At 41.6% G+C, this 20,801-nt stretch overlaps 1 protein-coding gene across 14 annotated transcripts in view; it reads right to left on the reverse strand.

Annotated features, from left to right (window-relative positions):
- The window catches only part of MYCBP2 (MYC binding protein 2), a 463,608-nt gene that overhangs the window by 219,244 nt on the left and 223,563 nt on the right, over window positions 1-20,801 (reverse strand). For all 14 annotated transcript variants that reach the window (XM_030566987.1, XM_030566958.1, XM_030566968.1 and 11 more), the window contains 4 exons: window positions 12,139-12,235; window positions 9,431-9,623; window positions 8,430-8,704; window positions 6,323-6,544 (listed from right to left, as the gene is read on the reverse strand). In XM_030566987.1, coding sequence (XP_030422847.1) covers window positions 6,323-6,544; window positions 8,430-8,704; window positions 9,431-9,623; window positions 12,139-12,235 — 787 coding nt within the window. The remainder of the gene's footprint in view (window positions 1-6,322; window positions 6,545-8,429; window positions 8,705-9,430; window positions 9,624-12,138; window positions 12,236-20,801) is intronic.

Here is a 20,801-nt window from a genome sequence, read left to right on the forward strand (position 1 = left end):
ATCATATCATGTGACCTTGAAGTACTGCAGCCCTGGAAAAAGAGCAATAGTGTCTTCCCCACCCCACACCTGGGTCAGACAATGTGCTCTTATTTTTCTTAGCACATCCTTTCACTTCGGCTGGATAGAGACAAGGAACCAGGTGCTGGGGGAAGCAGATTCTCAACTAACATGCAAGAAGAGTCCGGAATGAAATGATGCAGGAATTCTGGCCAGGGCTGACGAACAGCTTGATTACGAGAGAGAGAGAGAGAAGGCTACAGACAGAGACAGGCAACCTACCGGAGGAGAGACTGGTGGTGCAGTTCATGCAATATTGCCAGAGATTGAGGAAGGAGGACAGGGTGCAGCACCAGGAGCTTTTTGAGCAGTGTCATGCCACCAGGCTACAAGTTCTAGCTCCACGTGCTGAGTCCCCCTCCATGCTACCACATCCTGCAGCCTATGCAGTCAATGAACAATTCTGGGGTTGTCTGGTTCATGATCCGAGCAATAAACAGTTCATGGAACAATAAAATGTATCCTGTACATTAGTCTGCATCTGTTCATCCACAGCTTATGCATGCAAAGCACACCAGAATGGGCAAGGAGAAAAGGAGAACATGGGAGAACTGCTGTGATGCCACTGTATATAGCTTGGCCATTTTGCACTTTTTTTCCCACTTTCTTTCTGACTGTTCCCATTTACTGTCTCTTTCACCTTGATGGCACCTGGTACGCCTGTAAGGTTTTAAAATTATTTACATGCTTGTTTTAAATAAAGAATTCTATTTGCAAACAAGAACATGTTCCAAGGTTCTATGATAAGGTTCCTTTTAATGAATGTATTAAAACACCGTAATAGTCCATAAGATACACGAACAGTTGTATTAAATTTATAAAAATAAACTCCACTGCAGCAGTCCATAAACTGTATGTGGAGGCACATGAAAGGGGGGTTACTTACCTGTATTTTAACTGGAGTTCTTCAAAATGTGTGATCCCTATCTGAATTCCACTATGAGGGTACACATGTGCCTGAGACCGGAAGATTTTTGCTACCAGCGTTTGTTGGTCTGTGCCTGCATTGTTCACCCCCTTGAGCTCTGGATTGAGAGCAGTGCAGACCAACCACCTTCTCCAGTTCCTTCTCTAGCACAAATCAACGATTAAGTCTGCAGCAGAGGAAGGAGGATGGACAGTGGAATACAAATAAGGACCACATATCTCAAAGAACTCCAGCCAGAGCACAGGTAAGCAATCTCCCCATTTCTTTTGTATATTCCATTGTGGGTGATCAATGAGCAGTGTCTATTGCGTTGGTGGGTGTGAGGAAGACTAGAACACTGCAGACGGGAGCACAGGAAGTGTCAGCTTTCAAGGCTCGTACTAAGGCCTAATATCCGGAGAAGGTATGCGCTGACTTACAGGTTACATTAATAGAGACATCTCTCAAAAGCTATTGAAGCTGTCTGAGCTCTGGTAAAGTGGACTTTCAAATCTTGTAGTGGAGCAGTGTTAGTTCATAACACAGTAGGATGTACCCTCAGATAAATTTGAGATGTCTTTTCAGACAATATGGCTTCCCTGCCATCCATTCTGCAAATGATATGAACAACCTAGGCCATTTTCTAAATGGTTTTTATCCTCTGCTGATAGAATACCACTGCTCTATAAACATCCAGGAAATGCTGATGTCTGTATTTGCTAGGTGTATGAAATTTCAGGAAAAAGTTAGGTGATGGGCTGATGGAGATGGAAGTCTGAAATCACTTTAGGAATAAACTTAGGATGCAGTCTCAGCATAATCTTAACTTTGTGAAAGACAGTGTATTGTGGGTTTGCCATAAAGTCTCCCAGTTCATTCATCCATCCAGTGGAGTTGATGGCTTCCAAGCAGATGACGTTTATGGAGAAATGATATAAGCAGCCAGACACCAATGGTTCAAAAGGAGGCCTTGTTAGCACTGAGAGGACCAGACTGAAGTCCCAAGACAGAAGAGATTTGCTTACAGCTGAGAAAGTTCTAACTTTAGTCTTTCAAAAAATGAATTGTTAAAGCATGGACAAAAATAAAGCAGCCATTGATCAGAGGATGGCAGGCACTGATAGCTCCCAAGTGGACACCTATTGAACTAAGTGAAAGACCTGAGATCTTCAGGGAGAAGTAGTAGTCCAGGATAGTAGGGATGTTGATTTCTCCTGGAATTATGTCATAACTATTGGCCCAGATGGAAAACCGTTGACACTTGGATGTGTAGTATTTTCTCATGGACTTTTTCCAACTGTTGAGAATAGCATAAACTGCCTCTGAACAAGCTTTTTCTAGGCTAAATGCCAATCAAAAAAAACAAGCTCCTATTCTCTCACAGGGCTAGAAAGGCTAGTGGAGGGAGTCTACCTCCTCTTGTGTGGGAGGGAGACTAACTTGCTTATACTGTTTCTGTTTGGTGAGTAAACTGTGTGAAGTCAGTCATGCAGTCAACCATGTCTCACAAATGTAGGATGCCCCATGACACAGGAGGATGAAACAGGAGCACACCTCCATCTGTGGGCTTAGTCTGAGTTGCACAGCAAGCTCTGCTGTGGCCTGGAACCTGTACTACTGAAGATACACTTTTGGCTGTGATCAAGTCTAGGCTCACTTCTACAAACACTATGGACTGGGTTGTGTGTGATTAGGGTGATTAACCACGGGAACAGACAACCAAGGCAGGTGATGCATCCTCCATTTCTTGATGTCCTCAAAATCAAGACTGGATGCCTTTATGGAAGATGTACATTAGACAAACAGAACACAAGTTACTAGGTTTAATGCACAGGTAACTGGGTCAAATGTAAAGGTCTGTGATATACAGAAGTCAAGCTAAATGATCCCTTCTGGACTTAAACTCTATGAATCTATGAAAATCTGTCAGTATAAGAGAGTATGAGAACACCATGCAATTTTGCAACTTTAACTATCACAACTGCATGAAGTTATTTGTATTAAGGAAAACTGGAGTCACATTGCATTATATAAATACTTATCTATAGGTATCTATATTATGCATGTACTATCTAGCCAGCCTTGCTGCTTTTCGGTACTATGGACAGCAAAATTACTTAAAGGTAAAAATTCTTTACTGAAGATATTTCTTGATATATTCATCGTTTCAGGTTTGTGCTTCTACTATAAAACTGGTGGGTATTTTTAGCTAAAAAACTATTAGTTTGCACTAGGAATGTTGCACACTACCTTTTCTCTTCAAATATGGCTAAGTTTATAAAACATCCTTGATCTTAGTGACTCCAACCTCTACAGAGTCTTTACTGTAGGTAATGAAAGTCATTACAAACATTTTAAAAAGCGAAAACAGAGGGCTATGAAAACAATCAAGATGGGGAAGTCTCTCACGTGACAGAAATATATACATATTGCATATACAAAGGCACAAACAATAACTTACTGGAGAAATCATTACCAACACCACAATATCATTCCATAAAACATAATCCATCTTGCAAAAAATGATCTTGATTCCACCCCCACCCCCCCAGTTTAATACCTTGTTTTATTGTCAACAGGAAATTGAGAAATTGCACAATTGCACTTTTTCAATTTTGAGCAGTATATGGATTTTGCAGGAGAGTTTCATTTATAACTGCTTTTCTTTCAAGGATATAAACCTTTAGTTTGAGAAATATTCCCCTCCTGATGAGAGTACTCATAATGCGAACAAACATGAACAGCAGTTACAACCACTCATCAAGAAACTATTTATCAAATCATCTCTTTTTACATGCAAGTCATTAACACCCTTTTTGAAAAATCATTGAGTTAACATGGGTTTAACCTTCCTTTTCCATTCATAACTGATTTTACTAAATATGGAGCTCACAACAAGCATGATAATTTAAGCACCTTAACATTTCTCCTTTGCATCACAAAAATAGTGATTGAAGACAGATTTCCAAATAAATGCACCACAAAAGACAAAAGTGATAAATTAGATTAATCTGATATCTCCAGAGTGGTGTCATGAGTGAGCTAATCATCCATTTAGGGGAACATGTGAACTCCCAAACTGTGCAAGAAAGCCACAACCATTACCCAGCATTTTGTGAAAACAATTGGGACTGATGCCAGCCTCAAGTCCTAAACGTACTCATGATGTTCCTCCTACAATTAATCTATAATTAATCTTCCCTGTGGTGATAGGGAAGTTTCCCTATAGGTAAGCATCAACAGCATCCAGGGCAAGAAAGAGAAAAGATGTGACCATCTTGAATTGATTCAAGTCCATAGCACCAGAATGGGTTGGAGTTTGCCTGTCTTTCATTATCAGGAAGAAACTGGAATAAAAGGCTCTCTTTGCCAGAAGGAATTTACTTTCTGCTGTGCCCATTCTTGATAAGGCCATACCCAAGAGTGTACCCAGCGGCCAGGGGCAATCAGCAGAGGTTGGGCTTTTTAAAAAATTTCATCTTGCAGGTAAACCATAATACTCAAGACCCATGTGTTCTAAATAGCTAAGGACCACAAATAGGCATGGTAAAAGGCCCCAATTTCTCCTCCCCCCCCCAATAGGGTGGTTTGGCAAGCTAAAGCAAGAAGCTGACTGTCTAGATGTTCTGGACCCCTTAAAAAGCCCGTGTTAGGTGCCTGTGGACAGGGGATCTAGAATCCTTTCATTTCTGCTGCTAGTGAACTGATTTGTCTATGTAAGGAGGTACTGGACACTTTGAAAGCCAATTATTAATGTAGAAAAACATATCACCACCCCCACAAATAGTGGTGAGGAAAGTGAAATACACCCAGAACCAACTCGGGTAAACATCTACTCTGCCTTCCACAGAGAGATTTCTGCTGTTTCCCAAAGCAGTTCTCCCCAGTGAAGGGTAGTTCTTCAGGTTTCTTCTTGAACTTTTGGTGGAACCCAGACAACTGCAGCGAAGCATATTTTCAGGTTTCCAACTGAGAGATGAGGCAGCAGCTCTCTTAATCCTATCACCCATATGAAAGGCTTCTTATACAAGATTCTGGGCCTGGGCCAAGTCCATGTCTTCCTGACCAATCCTTCAAAACATCTAGCATCTGTCATGTTACTAGTGGACGAGAAGCTGGATATAAGTCAGCAGTGTGCCCTTGTTGCCAAGATGGCTTTTCAACATTGGTGAGGCCTCATCTGGAGTAGTGTGTCCAGTTTTGGGCCCCACACTACAAGAAGGATGTGAAAAAATTCAAAAGAGTCTAGCGGAGGGCAACAAAAATGATTGGGGGCCTGGAGCACAAGGCCTACGAGGAGAGGCTGAGGGAACTGGGATTGTTTAGTCTGCAGAAGAAAAAAGAATGAGGGGGGATTTGATAGCTGCTTTCAACTACCTGAAAGGGGGTTCCAAAGAGGATGGATCTAGACTGTTCTCAGTGGTACCTGATGACAGAACAAGGAGTAATGGTCTCAAGTTGCAGTGGTGGAGGTTTAGGTTGAATATTAGGAAAAACTTTTTCACTGGGAGGGTGGTGAAGCACTGGAATGGGTTATCTAGGGAGGTGGTGGAATCTCCTTCCTTAGAGGTTTTTAAGGTCAGGCTTGACAAAGCCCTGGCTGGGATGATTTAGTTGGGAATTGGTCCTGCTTTGAACAGGGGGTTGGGCTAGATGACCTCCTGAGGTCCCTTCCAACCCTGATATTTTATGATTCTCTGCTGATTCATTAAACTACAGTACTGGTTTTGAACATATACTATTATTGCTTCAGGACCCTGCTTCATTCATTGTGGAGGCTGGGTGGCTTGTTTTCTTTAAATCCTTGCTTATATGAGGTCCTCTGACTCATTCATTGCACATCTTTCAATCTCTGTACAAAGCTGGGATCTCCCAGGTACCAGTCTCAATCACTTCTCACTCCTGCTTTATTTATGATCCAAAAGTGGTATGAGATCATTCATTAAAGCCTATCAGTCTCACCAATCATGGGGACACATTAAAAAAAAGCCTTACTTAGCTTACGTGGTCATATGTGCAAAGTCAATAAAAAACTGATTATGAATGAAAAATATATAGTAAAACTAATAGCAACAAAAGGGTATTTTTTTCCCAATGAACTCAAATGACTAAACTACTTTTGATTCAACTTTCCAACATTTAATTTTCTCTCCAGTTGAGAACAAATGTGGGAAGTTTCAGCCTAAAAGATGAATGTTTGACAAAGTTGTAAGCATCTGAAATAAGCCACTTAGACTGGAAACACGTAGGCAATCTTGGCTACAATCCTATAAAGCAGACCCAAATTACCTTTCCATTCTATTGGTTTGCTGTTACAAAAAAATTAGATAGATAGATTTCAGAAAATTTCCTAACCTGACTAAGTTTTTCCATATGGGCTACCAAGAGAGGGAAACGGTGGGCCAGTGCAGAGTCATTCTCGGTGCTGACTTGTTTGACCATGGATCGCAGCAACACCTCTCCATCATAAGTGATAGGAAAGATAGAGGTCAGCTTTACGGAAGTATGACACAGGGCTGACATTACAGCTGCAAGAAGCCGGCTACTTGATGTTTTGAAGTTTGCTTCCTGGATGTCCTTTATTTAAAAAAAAAAAAAAAAAATTAAATAGTAAGTGAAGTATAGGTTTTCCAATTCATACTATTATTTTGTGCACATTCTACAGTACATACTTACATGGCCCCCATCACAATAGTATCAGAGAACCTCACAATGCCTCTGTGAAGTAGGGAAGTACTATTATCCCCATTTTACAGATGGAAACTGAGGAGCAGAGAGACTAAGTAACTTGCCCAAGGTATCACAGGATATATTTCAGGCAGAACTGGGAACTGAATCCAGATCTCTTGAGCTATAGTCTAGTTCTTTAAAAAAAGGACCATCCTTCCATTCTCACAGTAGTTTCCTCTCTCTTAGGCCTGGTCCACACTACAGCGTTAAATCGATTTAAACAGCGTTAAATCGATTTAACGCTGTACCCGTCCACACAACAAGGTACTTAAAATCGATTTTAAGGGGTCTTAAAATCGATTTCTGTACTCCTGCTCAACGAGAGGAGTAACCCTAAAATTGATATTACTATATCGATTTAGGGTTAGTGTGGACGGAAATTGAAGTTATTGGTCCCATTCTTTTACTGAGCTACCCAGAGTGCACCGCTCCGGAAATTGATGGTAGCCTGGGACCATGGACGCACACCACCGAAGTAATGTGCCCTAGTGTGGACGCGTAAAATCGATTTTATAAAACCTGTTTTATAAAATCGATTTTATTAATTTCGATTTTACTCTGTAGTGTGGACGTGGCCTCAGTAACATTCAGGTTACTGCGCCACTGAATATTAATTTTTGTGCAAGAAGCTTCTAAATCACAGTAAAAGGCTTTTTCCAGTGGCACTTTAGTTATTAAATCTATTTTTAAAATGTTTGCTATAAGTAGCAAAGCATAAAAATGTCAATTCTCTCGCATATTTTACATTACCTTCACTCTTTGGATCTCAAACAGTTTTTAACTTAAGTTAAATGTTATTTTATTTCCCCAAATTCATGATGTCATCAAATTGGAATTTTTAAACTTGAAAATTATGTCCTCAGCTGAGCAATAAACTTAAGCATATGAATAATTTTAACCATAAAAGTTGGCCTTAGTAGGTTTAAAAAAATCAGTTTCATTTACAGCTATTCACATTAGTTGATAGCTTCAATAGGGACCTACTGGGACTGTGACACTCCCATTTATTTCAATGAGAGTTAGTCGCTTAATGAACTCCCATTGAAATAAATGGGAGTTAGGCAATTAACCTGCATAGACACTTCAGAAAATCCCACTAGGTGACCATTTGCATCTTCAGAAATCTAAATACCTCTGAAAAACCAGCCTGTGGTGACCAGAAACAATCTGCCAATTCACGAACTACAGTTAATACTTCCTTTGTTCATTGAGTTTTCAAAAGCAAAGCCGGTGCTTATTTTTTCGTATGTATCCAGCACTTAAGATATTTTAATTTAATGAATAACAATATTTTGTGCATTTTCAACTACATATTTCCATCCAAAGACAAATCCCACAAACACATATACCAAATAAAAAATCATATAGTAAATAAATGCATCCTACACATTTTCCAAAATATTGTGTCTAAAAGGTTATCTATAAAAGCCCTAAGAATTTGTTTGTCTTCCTCCTTTTCTATTACACCTTCTATCTGAGACTACACTTACGTCAGTGTCAATTCATAAGATAAGCCCCACCCAGAACACTGTACCTTAGATCATAAAACAGAGGTTATAGGATTTATAGTATATTTATAGAAGTGAATAGCAACTCAAATTGTAAAAGCAGGATAAAAATTAATATAACTAAGAAAAGTGAAAAAGAAAGTAGAATAGGAATCTTATTTTTGTGTCTCTTTAGAGCATAGCATTGTAAGAACTACTGTTCAGTGATGTTATTTAATGTATACCTGATCTAAACAATTCAGCAAGTCACAGAGGCAAGCCCATTGTAGAGCTGGTGTTGGACAGAAAGAGTGAAAGCAGGCTGTGAAAGTGTTATGACATTCTTGAAGAACAGCTTCTAGAAGACTCAGGGGCTGACTGAGATATCCTTGGGGGTCATTGTCCAGCTTCACCATACAGTGATCAACTCCTTCAGATAGAATTCTTCTCAGCAAGGTTCTTGTTTTTCCAATGCAGTCTGCTAACTTGGTAGTTTCCTCTACAACAGCCTTAGCACTAGCTAGAAGGTGATAAGAAGGAGGACATTAAATTTACAATTAACAAAATATCTGTGTATATTCTTGCCTATTAAAATGTAAATTATATTCAGTAGCTAAACACAAAAGTTACACAGGAAGTTAAAAATAGTATACACATTTTTAACAAGAGAATTTAAAAATAGTTTAGTAATTGTATATATCAACACAAAGCAAGACAAATCAAAATTAAGCAACATTAAATATACAAAAGAACTTGAATCTTTTCAGACCTAGATTCTAATGAACCAAAACAAGGATACACAGATGCTACTAAATTTTAATAAAGATGCACTTAGCCTGCAAGAGTGAAAACAGTAGACACATCTGCTTTCAAATTTTAACTGATTATGCTTACTAGCAAAGCAAATACTATGCACAGAAACTGGATAACAAACCACAGGGTAGTCCTGAAGGCATAGCTGTCTACTTAGTCATGAAAATATATTTTGACATAATTAGGAGATTAATCAAACATGTGCAGTTATATATTCCATTAGGCATATAATTGATAGTGCAAAAGTTTTCTATTTCTGAATGTATCAATCCCCGCTCTCTTAAATTGCTCTACTAAAAATATTTCAAACTGTGATACAGCTGCTAAAAATCAATTAATTGAAAATTAAGCTTATTACTCAAGTTATTTCCATATTGTATGTTACCTGTCTGCTGATAAATGAGAATTACATGCAAAAGACCAAAAATATTACCTGACATGGGGTATATCTCACACGTGTAGACTCTCAGCAACCTAAGACAACAAGTGCCCACAAAACGCAACCGCTCTAGATCGAGAAGGGTAGCTGTATACTGGAATCCCTTCAATCCCCGAAGCTCCTCAACTCCTAGCACTAGGGTTGTCCAACTCCAATGAAGAATGCTCAGCAATGACTCAAAGCATTCCTATTTCAGGAAAGGAAAAAAAGTCAAGTTCAACTTTCTAAGGAAGATTACAAACTAATGGCACCTATCCACATCGGTAATATAAAAACTTAAAACTTCTTACATCAATACCCACACACACACACACACACACACACACACACACTCTAAACCTTACTAACCACATTAAAGAGTGTTTGTAATTTAAGGATGAGAAAAGAAAGAAATGCAGGAGGTAATTCACTATAACAACACAGATAAACCCCCAGCAGCCTGCATTGTATATAACAATGTCTGTGAGTGGAAACTGAAAACTGAAGATAAGCCCCTCTATCATACATAAAATATTCAGGTGGTCAACATAGATGATAGCCCTAATTAATTTATAATGAATTAAAATAAGCTTTCAAAAATTGTTTTCAGTTGCTGAATAAGTACCATGGACAATTTTCAAAAAATACTTATTTTCAACTGAGCACATCCTTGTCTTAATGAAAAAGAATCTATAACTACATGCCTGGTGCTGTCAAAGCCAGAGCTTACAAGCTAACCAGGTTTGAAACTATGTCAGTACTTGCATGGGATACCACCTAGGAATACTTAAGATCTCTGGGGGGGGGGAAAGTGTTGGTTATTTATAAAGTGCCCTAACCAGAAAGGATGTTCCCATCCCAAATAGTTTACAATTCAGGTTAAGACATGATATGAGAAGGGATGACAAACACTGGCAAAATAAGGAAGGAGAACATCCAATAAAAATCATGTGATTGCTTTGCTTAGTAAAGCAGCTATCTTGAAATATACATAGATTTGGTGGAGAGTGATTGTTAGTTTGTTTTAATGCTATTATTAAAAGAAAGCAACAAGGGTTTTCTGGCCACATGGAAAGTTTTAAGGAGAAACTGAAAGGAGGACAGCAGATAACAGACTGCGTAATTAAAGGAGTTCCAAACACAGATGGCCACATAAAAAGAGGACATTAAAAAAAAGGCAGCAAATGTAACAGGGTGGGCTGCCTCCCTAGTGCCCCTTGTGGCCAGTGGTGCCCTGCCTCTTTTTCCCCTTCACTCAGGCTCCTCAATAATTCCATTAAGGCTTCTGCCCAATAAAAAATCCTCTTCTTGAGGTCTGACTTATTAGCATAAAATAAACTCAAAACAAAGTATCTTCAGCCTCAGTCTCACACTGGACACAGCAACTCCTTGAGGACTGTCTTCCTTACAGAATTCAAACACTTTTCTGCTCCAGTTCCACCCTAGGCACAGCCCCTTCTCTTGACAGTCTGACTTTTTGCTCTCCCACGACTTCTTGCCTGGAGTTTGGCTCTCTCTGCCTTCTCCAAAGCCTTCTTCCCCATTAGTGCCTTCCCTCTGCTGAATCAGGGCACTGTAGGAACCTTCTAACTCTCTGCAGCGCTTTCAGGCATCTGTCAACATCAAGCTGCAGTCTCTTTTCTCTTTAGGCCCTCTCCTTATCGACCCCAAGACTGATCTGGGTCACCTGGCCTCATTCTCCCCACCTAGAGAGGAGAGTTGGGTCATGGCACAGATGGGACTGGGCTCATTTCCCCTTAAAGGGGCCAGAAACTCTGTAACAGTGAAGAAAATTAAGATGTGGAAGTATACTCCTGGAGGCTGAACCTTTCAGACGATTATTAGTTGCCAAGTGCTGATCGTATGCTCGGTGCTGTACAAAACAAGATGTAAAGTCGTGTGATGAAATTCAAAACTAAACTCACCATTTACAACCAATAAAGATCCCATGGCACTTTTTGTAAGAGAAGGAGTGAAATGGCCACATTTTGACTCCCAAATATTTTGTTTATGTAAGGGTCTCCTTGGGCATTTCAACTATTCTTTATTCTGTCTTAAACTGTTCTGCTGTGCTGATATGCAGTATTCAACAGATGGGGTCTTCCACTCCAGAGGTGGCTGCATTTAAGTGCCCCTATGTATATTCCTCACCTCACAGAGTGTAATGAGGCTTAAGTAAGAGCTTTGAGATCCACAAACAGTATGTGCTCTGGAAGTGCAAAGTAATTAATTTATTCAGGAGAAAAACTAATCAGTAACTACTTAGGAATCAGTTATATTCTGAAGGCAGCACAAGATAAAAAATAGTACTAAGTGCCTCAGAACTGTGTGGCATCATTAACAACTTATTAGCTGGTGAAGACAATGATTTGTGATATCATCAATACACATGAATATTTAAACATCAAAAGTGAAGGCAATTTTCCAAACTAGCTTACTCATTAAAAGGTAAAAACATACTGCAATAAATATGCTATTATATGATCTGGACAACCACAATGATAATCAAAGTTTACTCGGACACGAGTTTGTATTGGAATGTTGAGGGAGAAGTGAAAAAAATCGCCTAATACACTAATACATCAGGCTTCCTCTCAATGTATGTGAATTTTTATTAAGTTATAGCTGAAAATACAGTAAAATTGCAATTTTTTTCTTGAAATCTTTAGATTTTGCAATCAGAAAAGAACACATAGAAAATGAAGACTGTAACTAGTACTCACCACTGATACAGTTCTTGCAAATGACCTCTTTAAAATATGCACAGGCTCACTGGTTTGCTGTTTTCCTTTTGATGCACTGCCATCACTTGTTGGCAGCCTGCAAGCAGAAGTTGAGAAATGAGATAAGAAAACCTGATTGTGTTTTTAAGCATGTTTTGTTTTAATATACTGGTTAGCAATGATGCAGTAAAGGGCTTACCTAGAAATATTGACTTCACTTCATTTCTAAAGTAACAATTCTTCTCATATGAATATATCTGCCAATTTGGATTCTGCACTACTAGGAAAAAGGGCTGTCCTTCAAGCAAGCACTGAGGAGTTAGGCTGCAATTATGTCATGGAAGTTACAGAATCTGTGACTTCCAGAGACCTCTGTGACATTTTCTGCTCTGGGGCTGGAGCTGTCAGCAAGCAGCCTCACAGCTCTCAGCCGCTTCTGGTGGTGGTCCCCCAGCAGGTCCTGGCCACCAGGCAGCAGGGGGGCCCAGAGCTGTCCAGTTGCTGTGGGTACTGGACCCTCCTTATTTGTCAGGGATATTTTTAGGAAAAATCAGACACGTCATGTGCTTCCATGAATTTTTGTTTATTGCTCATGACAGGTCTGCGATTTTTACTGAAAATATCCATGACAAAATCTGAGTTTTACTAATGAATTTTTCTGTTTTTATTATTGAAAAGTTTTTCTGCTGGCCTTGAGAACACAGAAAAATACAGGACAAGGCACATGACCTCAGGAGCAATATCCAAAGATTTGCTTAATTCAGGATCCTTTTGTGGTGAAACAGAATTGAGATGAAAAATTAACACGGGGCGGGGGGGAAATTGCTCAGTGGTTTGAGCATTGGCCTGCTAAACCCAGGGTTGTGAGTCCAATCCTTGAGGGGGCCATTTAGGGATCTGGGGCAAAAACCTGTCTGGGGATTGGTCCTGCTTTGAGCAGTGGGGTTGGACTAGATGACCTCCTGTGGTTTTTTTCAACCCCGACATATTCTATGAAACAGAGGGAACTATGGATTGGCAGATACATTCCTATGAGACCCAAATTACAGGTAGAATAATGTTGCCCGGTTCTCCAGCAGTGCATTTGATAATCCAGATTCAAGACTACTGAGACATAGGCCCAAAGTAGTGTCACACAAAAGAAGGAAGCAGATGAACACAGAGAGAGAGAAATGATGATTTAGGAAAGAAGAATCATCTGCAGGCCTTTGCATCCCAAGGCTGCAGACTTGGCTATCTAGATGGCAATCCTTAATAAAGGTGAAATAGTGAGGATTAGGTGGCAGGTTTGCAGAACTTTGATTCTGACCTGCTTACATATTAATTATACAACAAGATTAATCAATTCAAACAAACATCTAAACTGTCAACACAAAGGCCCTATATGCTCTCTCTTCTAGCATCTGAACAGGTCATCCAAATTATTGCATTTATCGAAGGGAGCCCTGCTAGACAGAAAATTCTCTGAGTCTGTGGAATAAAGAATACAGAGGTTTTTTGGATTGAGGCACAGACATGGTAAAGATACATCTTTGCTGAAGTGAAAAGGGAAATTCATCCCAGAGAAAAATCAGGAGAAGATTGTCAAGGCTATTACACTTAAGTGAGATTCCAGGCTGGAAGGTAAACCTTGACATGGGATTTAAGATTAGAAAGAAATGGAAAATATGAGGGTGCATCACAAGAGGATCCTGTCTCCCAGTAAATCCCAAAGTGAAGACTTGTCCATTAACTCAGTGACCTAAAGATGATAATTTTAGTGTTTAATGACCTAAAGACCCTTTCCTTAAGCTGCCAAGCACTGTTTTCCAGGATATTTGGAGAAGATTAAATTATTTGCACAAATGGGGAAAAATGCACCTTACTAGTGCTTCCTATAAAGTTTCAGGTTTGTATCAGAAAGACCAGTGAAGCATGTCCAAGGAGAGTGATATTTTCACTTGTGGAATGGAGAAGTAACTATCTAAAGAGGCCTCAGGAAAATGGCTTCATGATCAAGATGGGCAAAATTAGAACCAATATGGGGTAATCCTTCACAGACTTCCTGGAAACACAAGGAGTCACAGAAGGAAGAGGTGTATATATAAGAAAGCGATTCCCCATGCTTGATTGGAAAACAAGATAAGAACTTCTGAAGTTTTGACAGGAGGGAAAGTCAAAGAAATGCTGTTGAGAAGTGGTATTTGATGGTTCACCCAGTCTACAGAAGTGTTTTAGTCCCTACTATTTAATTGAATCAGTTATTGGATTCTACAAGGAAATGGCCTTGGCTTCTCCTCCCTCCCTGACCATGCTGGCAATGTACAGCCATCCTGTTGTTCAACCCCGATTACGATGGAATTGCTAAGAAAGCAAGGAGGGGGAATGGCAAATTTAAAGTTCAATGGCTTTAGGCTGTAAAAGGCTGATACAGAAAAAAAAAATTTCTTAAGGCCACTTGTCCTCATAGGAAGTGTTCTATATCTGGTATCCCAGATAGGAAAGCAATTTTTGAGTTACTAGGGTTCTTGGTTTTATGTGACCCCACAACCTGCACTTTGGATCCATGCTCTTCCCACTGCTGAAGAGTGGGGTCCATTGTTGGTTGAGCTTGTCAATTCCTCCTGTGCAGAGGGCAGGTTGCCAGCTTCCCTTTAGGAAGCTACTGTACAATCTTAACTCAAGAAACCAAACACTGGACATTGACAAACAACCAACTATTGGCCAGCAACAAACCTATTTCTGGCTAAAATTATTATAGTGAAATAACTGAGCATTTAGCTGCCTTCGAACTCCACAATCTGTGTCAATCTGGATACCTTTTTGGATAAATTTGGTTGTACTGCTAGATCTCCTAGTCACACAAAGATCAGGTGTCCAGGAAAATCTTATTAAATTTGTCAAAAACAACGAGGAGTCCTTGTGGCACCTTTGAGACCAACACATTTATTTGGGCACAAGCTTTTGTGGGCTAGAACCCACTTCATCAGATGCATGGAGCGGAAAATACAGGGAGCAGGTATAAATACATGAAAAGATGTGAGTTGCCTTACCAAGTGTGGGTCAGTCTAACGAGACATTTCAATTGACAGCAGGATACCAAGGGAGGGAAAATAACTTTTGAAGTGGTAATGAGAGTGGCCCATTTCAGACAGATGACAACAAGGTGTGAGTAACAGTAGGGGGAAATTAGTACAGCGAGACAGGGCATGGGTTAAGGCTAGTTATCTGAGGCTCAACCACTAAAGATGAAGTGATATTGGAGGGAAGAAACCAGAAAATATAGCGACAATTGTATTTGTGCAGCTGCCCACCTGCTACCCTGGTTGCAATTTGGGGTCCAATTACATACCACTATCTGTCTGATAATCATGTACCAGCAGTACCTTTGTATGAAAAGGAGGTTGCCGCCTTTTTTAGGATGCAGAATTTGGTATAATCAACTATGCCTTGGTCAACTTGAAATTTGGCTGCTGCAATATATTTCACATGGGGCTATATCCTAAATTCATTTAGTGATTCCTGCTAGCACAGAATATGGCAGTTCACTTGTCAAATGGTGTTTCTCAGTGGGAGCAAATTACACTAGTGTTCCAAAGTTTGAGCTGGCTATCTGAATTTCCAGATGATATTTAAAACGTTGTTTTTGACATGTAAGGCCTTAAATGGCTTAGGATCTATCTGAGAGACCACCTCTTTCCCAAAGGCATATTGCCACAGTTGCAACCAGTAGAGGCATCTGAATTGGACCCCTACTGGTTTATGAGAGAAGGGCTGCCAGCACTGTATTATCTGTGAAAGCCCCTCTCTCCACTCTGGATTTACTCCCCTTTATTCCCACCACTCAGTCCAAAATAAATCCAGTCTGTTGACCTACATGACGTATTGCAAAGCCCATGCTACTAAGCAGAGCAGGGCAAAAAAAAAATGCTGGTATTTATAGACAGGGCGAATTAATCTGACTCCATTTGGTTATTTTTCACGTATCTCCTGATCCAGAACAAATGGGCACTGCTAGTGTTAAGGTAATGCTTCTTCATTTGTAAACTTCTGTACATCCAGTCTGCCTGGTAGAAGGTTTTAATTTGTAACTGCCAGTGCACGCAGTGCTGGCCTTTGAAATATTCCAGAAACTAGCTTTTTAATTCAGTGACATTTATGCATAGGGTAGCATTAGTGTTAGAGCAGACGTGGGCAAACTGCGGGACCATCCTGCCCAGCCCTTGAGCTCCCAGCAAGGGAGGCTACCCCCCGACCCCTCCCCTGCTGTCCCCACTCCCCCACAACCTTAGCTCACCGTGCCGCCAGCACTCTGGATGGCGGGGCTGCGAGCTCCTGACGGGCAGTGCAGCTGCAAGAGCCACCGGCCTACCCCAGTGCTCTAGACTGCGCAGCAGCGTGGCTGGATCCAGCTGGACGGCGCGGCTGCCAGTCCTGATGCTCTGAATAGCATGGTAAAGGGGGCGGGCGGTAGTTGGATAAGGAGCAGGGGGTCCGGGGAGGCAGTCAGGGGACAGGGAGTAGGGCGGCAGTTGGATAGGGGGTGTGGTCCTGGGGGAGGGAAGTTAGAGTGTGGGGTCCCAGGAGGGGGCAGTCAGGGACAAGGAGCAGGAAGGGGGTTGGAAGGGTTGGGGGTTCTGAGGGAGGCAGTCAGGCAGTGAGAGGGGGCAGAGGCCAGGCTGTCTGGGGAGGCACAGCTTTCCCTACCCGGCCCTCCATACAGTTACGGAGCTCTGATGTGGCCTTCAGGCCAAAAAGTTTGCCCACCCCTGTGCTAGAGATTACAATACACAGCTTCATATTGCGCTTCCATCAAAGTGTTCGCTAAATAAAAATGGCAATTTTGATACAAACATATAGATCTAATTTATATCTCATTTAGCACATCTGTAAAAACAATGGTAGTTGTGGAAATATATTCTAACAATATATTTTGGGAATTTTATCTCTTCAGTGAAGTTACAGTATATGACGACATGGAAAATACAAGCCCCTTAAAGCTTACATCAAAGAGAAAAAGATTCTCCATAAACTTTGAAAAATGTGTTATTCGTCAAAATCGAAAGAATGCAAAGTTGTCAAAAGCTACCAGTGCTGGACACAATTCTGTGATGTAGGCAGCAGAAACCCGGAAAGATTAACTGTACTGGTGGCTACTAGATACATTTTCTAGTTTAGATGATGTGCCATCAATACTCTATCACAGGGGGTTGCTTTCAGAAATACACAAGCAAGTCGAATTTAGCACATATTACTCCCGGGGGAATTCTGCACAGCTGCGCACGCACAGAATTCATGCCTCAGCAGACCTCTTTACTTCCCTGTAGAAAAATGACGACTTTCTGTCAGGGAAGCAAAGTGAAGCCACAAAAGCGGTTACACGCCCCACCCCAGCTGTGTGGATGTGGTGTTTCAGGTGTCTGAAGCAACCAGCAGAGAAGTAAATCATTGGGGGAGGGGTGGACAGCTTGGCTGGTGCTGGGTCAGATCCACCCCTCACCTGCCCAACCCCCATGTATCCAGACCCCTCCGCCAAGCTCTCCACGCCCAACCCCTCACTCCGCTGAGCCTTACTCCCTGCATGTGCAACCTCCCCACCATCGAGCCCCTCATCCTCGAGCTCCCCCCAGCAACCAGACCCCTCCACCAAGCCCCATCCTCTGCATCCAGACCCCTCCTGCTGAGCCCCATCCTACGTAACCAGACCTCCACCCCTGCACCCAGCCCACCGCCCACTGAAGCCCCCATCACACTTGAAGCACTACCCCGATGAACCTCCACCCCTATGCACCTGGATCATACCAACAAGCCCCCCGCACCTAGAACTTCATCTAACTGAGCTCCAACAAGCTGCACCTGGACCCCCACCAATCCTAACACCCCAATCCCCTCACACCCAGAACCCCCCTGCTGAGCCCCAACCACCATCATCTGGACCCCCCTGCACAGTCTCATTGTCCAGGCACTTGAACCCTCCCACTGAGCCACTCACACACAGGTTGCCTGACACTGAACCTTCTCCCCCAACACTAAACCACTCCATACTTGGATCCTGTCAGACTGAAACTGCCTGCCCATAACTAGTGCGTCTGGTACAGAGGGGCAGGGCCCCAGGGGGGTTCTGAGACATGTCCAGCCCTTGCACTGTGTCAGGCTCAGGTGCAGGGGGAAAGAGGGGACCCTGCACTGTGCTCTCCCACCTCCATGCAGCCAGTGGCCTGTGGTCCCACTGGCATGCCGGAGCCTCCACATATATTGACAAATAAAATTGGCATAATTTTAAAATACTGTGTACAGGATTTTTATATTTTTGGAGCAGAATTCCCTGAGGAGTAACGTGTCACAGTTGTACTGAAACAAAGAAAGAAAACAGACTGAATCAGAACAAAGAGCATCATGTTCACCTGTTTCTATAGCCATTAGAATAAGCACAATATCCAGAGACTGGTCTGCTCCATTATTTGCTTGAGAAACACACATGAGAAAGACAAGCAACTTGATAAAACAAACATTTGAGAGAGAAACCAATCAAAGGAAGGCAGCACTTCAAAAAAGAGACGATGACATGTTGCACAGAATACCTGTGGAAGACATGATTTCCAAGGATGCAATTTATCACTCAACCTCTCTTACTTCCTGTCAATAAGTCCAAGCTGCTACAAAAAGATATAAAGCCCTGTTTCTTTCAGATGTAGAAACTGCAAGCTATTCCAGTAGCAAAATAACAGGCAAGATTAGGAAAAAAACACACGATGGTTCTGCAATTTCATTCTATGAACAGCATGGTCAAGGAAACACTATCATTGTTCTGTGCAACACTAACATCAGTTGATGCTCTCGAGACTGCTAGTAATCTGAAGCAGGAATTTAAGAGTCATCCAGATGTTTGGGGGATGTTCTTCTGGAGAGTCAGCCTGATTAAAAGTTTTCAAATGAACAAGTGGTTTTGGATAACACTGCTTCAGTCCTTCAGTCTGAAAAAGCCAAAATGAAAGCCTCAGAAGCCAAAGCCAGGTCATTGTATGTTTAGAGCGGTCAGCTACTTTTGTGCCCCAATTGGTACGTAAGAGTGGCCATACTGGGTCAGACAATGGTCCATCTAGCCCAGTATCCTGTCTTACAACAGTGGTCAATGCCAGGTGTTTCAGAGGGAATTAATAGAACAGGCAATCAACGAGTGATCTCTCTCATTGTCCACTCTCAACTTCTCACAATCAGAGGCTAGGGACACCCAGAGCATGGGGTTACATCTTTACCCATCCTAATAACCATTGATGAACCTTTCTTCCAGGAACTTATCTAGTTATTTTTTGAACCCATTTATAGTTTTGGCCTTCACAACATCCCCTGGCAAGGAGCTCCACAGGATGACTGTGCACTGTGTGAAGGACTTTGTTTTGTTTTAAACCTGCTGCCTACTAATTTCACTGGGTGACCCCTGATTCTTGTGTCATCACAGAATCATGGAATATCAGGATTGGAAGGGACCTCAGGAGGTCATCTAGTCCAACCCCCTGCTCAAAGCAGTACCAATCCCCAATTAAATCATCCCAGCCAGGGCTTTGCTAAGCCTGACCTTAAAAACCTCTAGGGAAGGAGATTCTACCACCTCCCTAGCTAACCCATTCCAATGCTTCACCACCCTCCCAGTGAAAAAGTTTTTCCTAATATCCAACCTAAACTTCCCCCACTGCAACTTGAGACCACTACCTCTTGTTCTGCCATCTGCTACCATTAAGAACAGTCTAGATCAGGGGTCGGCAACCTTTCAGAAGTGGTGTGCCAAGTCTTCATTCATTCACTCTAATTTAAGGTTTCGCATGCCAGTAATAAATTTTAACGTTCTTAGAACGTCTCTTTCTACAAGTCTATAATATATAAGTAAACTATTGTTATATGTAAAGTAAATTAGGTTTTTAAAATGTTTAAGAAGGTTCATTTAAAATTAAATAAAATGCAGAGCCCGCCGGACCAGTGGTCAGGACCCAGGCAGTGTGAGTGCCACTGAAAATCAACTCGCGTGCCACCTTTGGCGCCCATGCCATAGATTGCCTACCCCTGGTCTAGATCCATCCTCTCTTGAGCTCCCTTTCAGGTAGTTGAAAGCAGCTATCAAATCCTCCCTCATTCTTCTCCTCTGTAGCTCCCATTCTTCTCTTCCCAGTTCCCTCAGCTGCAACTCATAAGTCATGTACTCCAGCTCCCTAATCATTTTTGTTACCCTCCACTGGACTCTTTCCAATTTTTCCACATCCTTTTTGTAGTGTGGGTCCCAAAACTGGACACAGCACTCCAGATGAGGCCTCACCAACACCGAATAGTGGGCAATGATCACATCCCTCAATCTTCTGGCAATACTCCTACTTATACAGCCAAAACGCTATTAGCCTTCTTGGCAACAAGAGCACACTGTTGACTTGTATCCAGTTTCTCGTCCACTGTAACTCCTAGGTCTTATTCTGCAGAACTGCTGCCTAGTCACTTGGTCCCTAGTCTGTAGCAATGCATGGGATTCTTCCGTCCTAAGTGCAGGACTCTGCACTTGCCCTTGTTGAACCTCATCAGATTTCTTTTGGCCCAATCCTCTAATCTGTCTAGGTCCCTCTGTATCCTAGCTTTACACTCCAGTGTATCTACCACTCCTCCCAGTTTAGTGTAATCTGCAAACTTGCTGAGGGTGCAAT

This window comes from Gopherus evgoodei, chromosome 1 (assembly GCF_007399415.2).
Source record: "Gopherus evgoodei ecotype Sinaloan lineage chromosome 1, rGopEvg1_v1.p, whole genome shotgun sequence".
In the NCBI taxonomy this organism is placed as follows: domain Eukaryota; kingdom Metazoa; phylum Chordata; order Testudines; family Testudinidae; genus Gopherus; species Gopherus evgoodei.